Raw genomic sequence first — 10,842 nt, 5'->3', positions numbered from 1 at the left:
AGCTTGCTGAGCTGTTAAAGTCTTCTTGCATTGGATGAAATAAGCTTTCTTACTAAAGTGATCTACTATCATCCATATCATATCATTTTGATTCGCTGTAGTAGGAAAACCTGTTATGAAATCCATAGATATTTGTTCCCAAGGTTGCGTAGGAATAGGCAAAGACATTAGCAATCCTAGGGTCTTTCCTTTATAACTTTTGATCTTTTGACAAAGTGATGCATTCGGCTACTGACTTAGCCACATATTTTCTTACAGTAGGCCAATGAAATTCCCTTGCTATCACTTAAAAAGTGGTAGTCACTCCCCTATGTCCCATATATGATGGTTGGTGCATTTCTTCTGTGCATTTCTTCCATTACAATTTGTCTAAAGGGTGGAGTGATGCATAATTTCTTTTAATAAAAGAGGTATCAGTCATTGCATGAATAGTCCAACATAGGATTCCAATTATTATTCTCTAATTTGTTCCATATATCAGAAAAGTCTGGATCCTCTTGTTAAGAATTCTTCATACCTTCGAAAGGCTGGGTCTCTACAACAGTGATGTGATTAATACTTGGCTTTCTGTTAAGAGCATCAGCAGCTACATTTTCTTTTCTAGGCTGATACTGAATCATGGGTTAAAAACTCTGTATAAATGATGCCCTATCAGATATTAGTGGGCTGAGTCAACAAATGCTTGATACTTTGCTGATCAGTTTTCATAAGAAACTCAACTCCCATCAAATAATGTTTCCACATTTTTAACGCATGCACAACATCGGTTAATTTTTTATAATATGTACTATAATTGCATTCCGCTGGTTTTAATTTTCGGCTCTCATATGCTATTGGATGTCCATCTTGCATAAGTACGGCTCCAATTCCATATCCAGTAGCATCGGTTACAACTACAAAGAATGGTCTGGAGAAATTGGGTAGTTGCAACACAAGAGCTTGTATGAGAGCTTCTTTCAAAGCTATAAAAGATTTATCTTGATGTTTGGTCCATAAGAAATGCTTAGCTTTTCTAAGAAGTTCTATCAATGGATGTGCAATGTATGTGAAATTCTTGACAAACTTTCTACAAAAGCTACACAATCCCAAGAATGATCTTAATTCACATATATCTCAGGGTTTAGGCCATGTGACTATACATTCAATCTTCTTTGGATCTACTCAAATCCCATCGGCAAATACTATGTGACCCAAATACTCTATCTGATCTTGAAAGAAACTACTCTTTTCAGGATTTATGTACAATTGATTTTCTTTCAAGAGTGAAAAGACTAGCTTCCGATGTTCCTTATGCTCCTCAATGTCTTTGCTAAACACCAGAATATCATTGAAAAATACTACCACACAATCTTGGTGTTTAAGAAAGATTCGGTTCATCATTCTACTAAAAGTAGCTGGAGCATTAGTTAGCCCAAAATGCATAACTAGGAACTCATAATGTCCCGTTTGAGTTCTAAAGGTAGTCTTGTATATATCCTCTTTTAAATGATTTGCAGCACATTTAATCTTCTCTTTTTCCGAGAATTTCTCCCCTGAAAAGTAATCATCTAGCTGACTGAAGACAAGATAGTGCGTGCTTCTTTCTTTCCATCAAAATTTTGAAATGAGAAAGCTTTTCTACTTATCTTACTCTCCTTTCTCGAATTATGTGCTCTCAGTGTGGGTTTGACTGTCCTGATAATAGGATCATCGTCAGATAAATGCCTCTTCCTTTTCTTACCATTGATTTTCTTTTCCAATCTCTCCCTCTGCTCACGCTCATTGGCCAACTGTGCCTGAAGTGCGTCTAACTGCTCTTGGAGCATGGGTGGTTATGGCTGATGTGCCATGATAATGCGATAAATACAAATAAAGTAGAGTGGAGGAAAATAAGGATAATAAGTGTATGAAAATTAAATGGATGAAAGAAAGTGTGATTTGAGTATGTGGTAAGAAACAGATGGCGGCAAATACTAAGTGTATGAAATATGAAGCAAAAGAAATCACTTATTTCGCTTTGATCGAACGTAGAAAAATCTACAGTGGGAGATATGTGACTGATGATGTCGCTTGTAGTCGTCTTTGTGCTCGACCGCTCTCTAATTAATTGCAGATGATTTCGTAGTTCCAAATCTCCTTCTTGATTCAAGCTTCTTCAGATTTTGCTTTGCTCTCTTCTTCTTTTTTTAATACGCCTTTGCTGGTCGGTGAAGTGGCCTCGCACTTTGTGTTGCAGATCGCCAAAAAGGAAAAAATGTCTTCTTCTTTTTTCTTTTATTTTTTGAGAACTTTAGAGCTCTCTCTCTCTTTAAATATAGATCTTTAGTCTATTCCTTGAATGCATGCAAATCGTGGTCACATGTGGCGGATCTCGGATGCAAATTTGCAAACCTCAAATTCTGCACTGCGCGCACGCCAAAAATTAGGAATACTGCTGGAAGTTTGACCACTGGCTGCTGCCGCTGACGACAAGACCAATGCACGCAGATAGGAAAGGGAAGCTACATTAATGATGACTGCTTAGAAGTTTTATGAGCAATTTTGCAGGTGGGCGCATGGTCCGAGGCTTGGAGGCAATTTCGAAGTTTGCACGAGTAGCGGGCTGTAGCGGCTACTGGTCTTGCAAATAGGGATTGTCTTTGGCGCAATCAATGCATGGCTCAGAGCTAAGGGCTATGGGTGAAGTGACTTGGTCTCCCGGCCGACAAACGGTGGTTGCACAGAGGTTCAGACTCTGCACAATGTGGCGTTGACCTACTACCAACATTTGCAGTGACTGCTCTAAGGCTAGGTAGAGAGGAGTTAAAGGCACGGCAGACAAGGCTTCCTAGGAATTTTTTTGAAGGAGGCACGACAGACGAACAAGAACTTATGCGACCAAGGGGAATTAAATATATTGCAACTATAGCCTATGCATTGCTTGTTGTAGACTTCGAAGCGTATTTGCTGAAGACTTAAGTAAGACTTTAGTCTTTTTAGTTTAAAATAAGGGATCTTTAGACTCCTTTAGAGCTGTAGATCTTTGAGAACGACGTAGCCAATGGGGTTCCAAAACACAAGCGTGGGTACATCCCTCGATGCACACTATCTCTCCCCCATGGACTCTGTTTCAGCATATGTGTCACGTAGTCCTCTTTCTTTCAATTTCCACATGAGGGAGCTTCTCTTTAAGTCCTTCACAAGAGCGTGACCAAAGCTCTGATACCACTGAAATCAAAATGTTATTCTTTTAACACAAATTCACCACTTAATCATTTGGAGAAGAGGAACACAATCACACCACGAAAACGACATCAAACTGGATACAATCTCCCCCCCCTAGATGAGTGGCTCACGCTTCCTCATCTAGAGTATTTATGATATTTCATAAAAGCACTAAGGAGCCAAAATTATCCCTCTCTTCCAAAATGAGGGATTTGCTTTACATAGCCATCTTAGGGCCCAAAATTGAATTATGTCCATTCCAAAATATATTGCTCAAACTTGCAATAATAAAGCAAATACAAAATTGGCCCATGGCCATATATAATGCGTTGTGCGACACCTCGATCGGTACCCTCGCACTTACTCCAATCCTCGCTATGAGTTCCATCACCTGTACTCAAGCCGCCAATTACATTAGTTATTAACAATCGATTGAACAAATCACTGAATCAACCGATCCCAACATAACCGTGCTCAAAGCACAATAATCAAGCACAACACTAATAACACTATCGACATCAATATTAACATGGAATCACCCACAATATCGACCATCTAGCATGGCAAAACACAAGCTAGTCAGGCGTCCCCACCTAATGACATGAAGTATCCACTAGGACCCCGCCGCGTCCGGTGCACTCCTATGGAGTACTTTGCCATAGTCACACTTGACTAAAAATAATAATGTCCAAAGCAAGATATATCAGAAATATAATTTTCATAACACACACACACACACACACACGCACACAGAAAGAGAGAGAGAGAGAGAGAGAGAGAGAGAGAGAGAATCATCTTCATCATAGATGTTATATTCACATTGGGTCACAACCATATATTTATTTAAACTCCATAATATACATGTACTCTATATCATTAATCATTAATAATTAAGAAATAATATTAATTTTGCATATGGACTTCTTTCATTTAAATCTATCTAGGTTTCTTTTGAGTGGTCTAGATTCTATGTAGTGTATCTTTAAGATCCACACCAACTCCCCTCATAGGCATTGCAATGAAATAAGGCTAAAAGTAAGTGCTAGAGAGATAGGCTTTCCCAAAGGTATACAGATGAGATTATAATGTGCCACAAAGTAGTGAAAATAAATCTCTATCCCTTGCACATAATTGAAGGATATCACCCATTGGACTTGAGAGGTAATTTTATTTTCCCCTAAGCCCCACTCAAGGCTTGCCCATAGGAATGGTTCTTGGTCCCTACACCCACAAGGAGATGATGGGGCTAGAGGGTCCACCACTTCTAAGGTTGAGTCCTTGAATGCTTTCGAAGAGAGAGATTGACTTTTTCGTTCCTACATAAGAATTGTGCATGCTCCTTCTTCATTGCTTTGAACTTGATACTTAATTTTTCATAAGTCCCACCCAGTGCCTTGCTAAGAGATTGGTTCCTGGCCCCTACACCCACAAGGTGATGGGACTAGATGGGACCACTCTTGAGGTCAAGTCTCTAGACTCTCTCGAAGGGGGAGGTGGCTTTGTTTCTTTTCTTTTTTGCATGCATTTTCATCAAGTCAATCTAGCAAGATCTGTAAATAAAAGGTGGTTGAGACATGATGGTCAAAATGTGTGCAAAAAGAGGTTTAGTAAAACTTGGGACCTTGATATTCCAGAAAAATATTGTTGTTTGTTGTGGTTCATTCTACATAAAGCAGTCTGGACTAGTGCTAGAGCAGTTGCTATAGGGAAATGGTCAGCAATATGCCATCGGTATCATACATCTCCTAAGGACATCTCCCATCTCTTCCTAAACTGCAGATTGTCTCAAGCAATGTGGGACAAAGCAAACAATTTGTGATTTTCCCCCTTTGAATTATGCCTATACCCTCCTCCTAGGATGCAGGGAAATCGGTAGGTCCTTAGGGGTCAACTGTTGTGGTTTATGTGGTTGTAGAGGATGTCTTTGCCATTTAAAAGTAAATGTGTTGATGCTTCTCACTTTGCATTGGGTGTTGCAAACATGCTCGAAAGTTCTATATTGATGAAGCAGATGCACTTATGGATAAGATTACATAAAATTTAGGACGTTGCTCTCGCTTGTGAACCCATAGATGTTACGAAGCAAGTATGGAATTTGTTGTTGGACATACGTGATCTTGTGCCCCCCCCTTCCCCTCAAGATGGAGGGAAAAAAGAATGAAGTTTGTTCAATCTCAACTCTCGGAAGTTCTCTTGATGTGTTCAAGTTACTATTTCTTTGGTTACATTGGTTACTACTACTTCGGGTACACTAGTTTATTTAGTTTTGGCTTGCTCCTTTCAAAGGAGATGTACATATGTTGAGCTCTTTTTGATATTGTAATAAAATAGCCCTCTTTTTCTCTCACCAAAATTTTAAAAAAAAAAAAAAGAGTCAAAGAAAGAGAAACAAAAACAAATCCTAGTTGTACGAAGATATGTGATAGTTTGATAAAGAAAATCTCAACGACTAGTCTTAGAGGTGGCCTTTAATAGAAGCAATGAACTCTCAAATTTGGCCTTGATTGGAGGCAACTTAGGACCCTCACTCAGGAGTCCTTGTTAACAATGTCGTAAAGAGCTCCATTTTTACTAAGCAATGATGCTAGGAGGTATATGTTTATGGAGAGGCAAGCCTAAAGTTGTTCTCAAAGGTGAAAAAGGAAAACTAGGCTAAGGGTTGGGTACCAGATGATCCTAATAACTTCTTTTTGTAATGAAGAAGACACTCTTTTGGCCTAAGACAAGTGAACTTCAACATCCGTTTTCTATTTCTTTGGTTATTTTTGGAGGTGACTTCCACAACCTCAGGTATGGGATGACAACCACAACTCTAGTAGGTCGGTATCAAGTGTAAGATCAGCTCTTCTCGTTCAGGAATGCTCTCATGCCTTCCTTTAGGAATGCTATCATTTGACCTCACGAATCTCCATCTTAGTTTTAGGATGGGCTCTATGTTTTTTAATTTGACCTTCATTATGGAGCTCTCTTAACTATTTTGTCTCTACCCTCTTTTGGCACTTCTCAACCCATGCCTAGTGCAAGCTTCTCCTTTCTTATGATCCTCTCTCTTGTATTGAAGCTTCAAGCTTCTACAAGTTAGATCCATGGAGTTACAAGAACTTTTCAGAAGCACTCTTTCCTCTAAGAAACTTGCGAATCACAATTCACGAATATCTATCTTGTGGAGTTCTAGAGCCAAAAAAGCTGAAAGTTGATATCAAATTCCTAGTGTTGATTTAGAAAACAAGTCAGTTTGGGATGGCTGGAAACTCGTAGATTTGCTACTCTCACTCGATCCATGCCTCACACGTGCCTTAGTCTAGACCTTGTGTCTTAAGACTTCCCTCCAGGGCTACTATTATGACTAACAAATCTAAATCCAGCAAGCCAAGGCCCAAATTATGTTTACCCGGCCATTACATTACATATGAAGCAAAACCCCACTCGCTTTCAGTACATAGACTCAATATATATCCCATTGGAAGTTGAACCTCAGAGATATTATGACCTGAGAAGGTGATTATACCAGAGCTGGAGTTTAGAGATAGAATACATGCAACTGTTTACGAATCATATGGTCATCTTAGTGTGCCTTAACAGCGTCATCAAGCAAAATTTAAGAATACAAATGAAATGTTTTGAATGTGGGGGTCCTCACAAGGTGACAAAACGCCCTAGCAATATGTGGAGTTGGATGCCTATTTAGAGATTGTGCAGTAAAAAAAAGTCTCCAAAGCATAATGGCAGTCCCAAAAAACCACCGTTCTTCTAGGAATTATATATCAATAAGCAATGAAACTACCTCAATTGGGACCTAATCAACCAGCCAAGCCTCAATCTCATGCTAATTTGGTGAAGAAGATCTTGAAGAAAGATCGAAAAATGAATACATAGCTTCCTTTATCATAGTATGTTCCCTTCCAAACCAGGTGTGTACCTAAGTGCTACAACTATTGAAATACAATCCTTCATCAAAGCACAGCACTAGATAGAAGCAGAGGAAAGAAGTCCATAAAAAGTTAAGTGTTGTATCTTTGTTTGAACTCTAGAAGCCTCAGAATCCCTCTAGCCCACATAAGTGAAGAAATAACGATGGGTGAGACATGCCCCCCCCCCCCCCCCCCCGTCTTTACACACAAGCTACCAATGGAAGACCATTCCTATCATGAATTCAGGTGCCATCGTTGTGTGATGGGTTCCATATGGCATTTCCATGGCAGTCTAGTTTGTCAATCTGCTAGGTGCACCCAAGTGGCAATGACAAAATTAATTGTTACATTTCATGCGATAAAGAGGTATGCTAGCCAGTTGCAAGGTAAGCTGTTCCAGTCTCATTCTTGCATATCACCTAGTAACTTGGGTGGAGACACTCAACCTTTCACGTTCAGTGAAGCTAAAACCATGGACCTGAACTGACCCACATATGCCTCGATCCAATGCAGCATTCAATTGGACACCTTCTTGGTCCACCAGTACATACAATTCCAAAGCGCGTCTGTTGTTTCCTTGCTCAGACTATGGACCATGGTTGTCCATGGTATGCAGTCGACGTGAGTTTTGCCACTAAACTATGTAACGGTGTCATGAACTACAGCCTTTGAGCTCTGAGCATAAGAATCCGTTGCAGATGTGCTGAGATTTCCAGCATACTTGGCATAAGTGCCATACTTACCTTTGGTAAAGTTGGTTTTCAAGTGCCGCTGAAGATCCACTCTAGTTGCAAGTGGCCTTTCAACCAGTCTTGTGGATCGACATCATTCCTGTTTAGCATTCTTTGCTGTCTGCCTTTGTCTCTAGCTTCTTATTCGTCTCTGGTATGGGTGCTGGCCTTGAGGCCAACGGTGCAGGGTCCACATCATGCAGTAGCTCAAGCATCATCTTGCTGATATATTTTCTGACAACTGGGTTTGAGGTACATTGAAAGATCATTGGTGATGAGACTTGGATCTGCTTTCTTACGCCAAACACGATTGGAAACTCACTTTAAGCATGGCAAAGATTGCAGCTCTTACCTCCTAAGAAGACATAAAGTTTTCATGTTCGCGCCTCTACCATCTGGCTGCGTATATCCGGTCCTGACCCGGCTCTTTATACCAAGAAACACAACCCGTTACCTTAATCTGAAATTTGTCAATACATCTTAGGTAGTCGCAACGGTTCTGTTCTCATGAGCTAGTTCAACCAATCATCGTGGTCATCACTTTCCCTGGCTCTCATCCAATACCATCTTGGTATTTTAATTTGTTATCTGCATCCTCCTCTTGCACCCTACCGTTGGCCTCAACTGGCCAGTACCCTGACTGCCTCCAAAGATCCATTTTTCCCAGTCCCCTTGTCACCTTTACTGCATCAAGCTCACAACAAGCTGCAGCATGGAGGTTGGACAGTAATGTGCGTGCAGTAGAACCATCTGGATCCAATTCAAAGACATGCTCTGCGGCACGTTCCCCCCGATCAAGATCAGCCTGGTATCTGCAGGCACCCAGAAAAGCCACTAAAGATGCAAATGTAGGTTGATAAGGCATGCCATTGATTAAATTCTCCGCCTCATCTAGACGCCCTGCCCTCCCAAGCAAGTCAATCATGCAGACATAATGGTCCACACATGGAGAGATCCCGTAAGCTACAGTCATGGAATCAAAGAATAAACAACCTTCATCAACCATACCAGCATGGCTACAAGCAGCAAGGATATTGACAAACGTAAGCTCATTTGGCATCAGCCCGTCTTGCTGCATATTGTAAAGTAGTTGAAGGACCACCTTGCCCTGCCCATGGTGAGCATACACTGCAACCATGGTATTCCATGAAACCACATTACGATTTGGAATTTTGTTAAATATTTCTAATGCGTCTTCTAGGTTGCCACATTTCCCATACATATTAAGAATGGTATTCTGCAGAACAATATCTAAATCAAAATCAGAGGCCACAACACGGGCCTGCATTCGCTTGCCCTCAACTAAAGCACCCATGCTTGCACACGCAGAAAATATGCTCGCAGCCGTCAACTTGTCTGGCAGAATCCCTTCCTGTTGCATTTCCTCAAAGAATTGCAGTGCCTCCTTGCCTTTCCCAAGCTGCACATAACCTGCCAGCATGCTATTCCATGAAAACAAGTTCCGCATAGGCATTCTGTCGAACATCCCTCTTGCACCATCAAGGTACCCACATTTGCCATATAAGTTGACAAGGGCAGTCCCCAAAAAGACATCTGACTCCAAACCACTGTCAAGAATTCGAGCATGTATTTGTTTGCCATCAGCAAGCGTGGTATGGCTTGCACAAGCATCAAGCATGCTTATGAAGGTGACCCTATCTGGCACAATTCCTTCCTGTTGCATATGTGAAAAGAGCTGAAATTTTCTTTTCGACTGCCCATGCTGTGCATGAACTGCTATAAGGGCATTCCATGAAAGCACATTTTTGTGAGGCATATAGTCGAATATCCTCTGTGACTCCCTCAGGTTGCCACACTTGCCATACATGTTCACAAGGGCAGTACCTACAACAATGTCTGACTCAAATTCAGTATTTACAATGCGAGCATGCAGGTGCTTGCCTTCTGTAAGCATTGTGTTGCATGCGCATGCCGTGAAAATGCTCACAAAGGTAACCTTATCTGGCATTAGTCCTTCCTGTTGCATTTGATTGAAAAATGCGAGTGCCCGTTTCCCCTGCCCATGCTGGACATAGAGAGCAATCATGGTAGTCCATGAAACTACTCCCCATTGTGGCCCTTTGGCAAACATCCCCTCTGCGTTATCCAGGCTGCCACACTTGCCATACATGTTGACAAGTGCGGTCCCCACGACTACATTTGACTCAAATCCGCAGTGCAGGATGCACGCATGCAGTCGTTTACCTTCAGCTTCAGCTGCACATGCATCAAGCAGGCTAATAAAAGTCACCTTGTCAGGAGAGAAGCCTTCCTGTTTCATTTGGTGAAATAAAATGATAGCCTCCTCACCTTCGCCATGTTGCGCATAAACTGCTATTATTGCATTCCAGGCGACTAGGTCACGCAGAGGCATTCTGTCAAAAACTGCCCGTGAATCTGCTATACTGCCACACTTACCATACATTGTGACAAGTGCCGTTCCCACAATAAGGCTATTCTCAAATCCGCTTTTAAGAATGCCATCGTGTGTCCTCTTTCCGTCCCCGAATGTGCCATCGCTTGCGCATACTGTAAGAATGCTGACGAAGGTAACCTTGTCTGGATGGACTCCTTCCTGCCACATTCGGTCAACGAGGTGGAAGGCCTCATTGCCGTGCCCGTGGTGAGCATACGCTCCGATCATGCAGTTCCAAGAGGACACAGTGGGCTGATGTAAATTGGCAAATACCGCCACCGCTTCCTCCAGAGCTGCGCACTTGGCATACATGTGAAGGAGGAGGAATTCCAACACACAGTTTCGATCAAGCCCATCTTGAATAATGTGGGCATGGATACGCTTACCAAGGAGGAAGGCCTTGGAATGCGCACACCAACTGAGGAGGGAAGCAAAGGGGGACGAGAAGAGATGGGTATCGGGATAAGGCAAAGGCTTCTGCAAGGAAGAGTTGAGTGGATTCGGAGATGAGAGCTCATGGTGGCAAAAGCAATGGAGGTGAGGAGAAAGCTTAAGCATGTACAACTTTTTTCTAGCTATCAGAGAGGGTTGTTTCATCCCC

At 41.7% G+C, this 10,842-nt stretch overlaps 1 protein-coding gene across 1 annotated transcript; it reads right to left on the bottom strand.

Annotated features, from left to right (window-relative positions):
* Positions 1-8,378: 8,378 nt before the first annotated feature.
* Positions 8,379-10,553, bottom strand: LOC147882085 (pentatricopeptide repeat-containing protein At3g09040, mitochondrial-like). The gene has a single exon (XM_087401512.1). It carries the CDS (start codon positions 10,551-10,553, stop codon positions 8,379-8,381), a length of 2,175 nt encoding a protein of 724 aa, XP_087257638.1.
* Between the last annotated feature and the right edge of the window lie 289 nt (positions 10,554-10,842).

The sequence above is a fragment of the Dipteris shenzhenensis genome, chromosome 30 (genome assembly GCF_047967505.1).
Source record: "Dipteris shenzhenensis isolate YYH24624 ecotype China chromosome 30, Dip_SZ_1.0, whole genome shotgun sequence".
NCBI lineage: Eukaryota > Viridiplantae > Streptophyta > Polypodiopsida > Gleicheniales > Dipteridaceae > Dipteris > Dipteris shenzhenensis.
The sequence above is the reverse complement of the archived record's forward strand: the minus strand, read 5'-3'. Positions and strand labels throughout refer to the sequence as shown.

Coding starts and splice junctions, on each gene's coding strand:
- LOC147882085 (XM_087401512.1), bottom strand. CDS start 10,553: ATGTATGCCAAGTGCGCAGCTCTGGAGGAAGCGGTGGCGGTATTTGCC.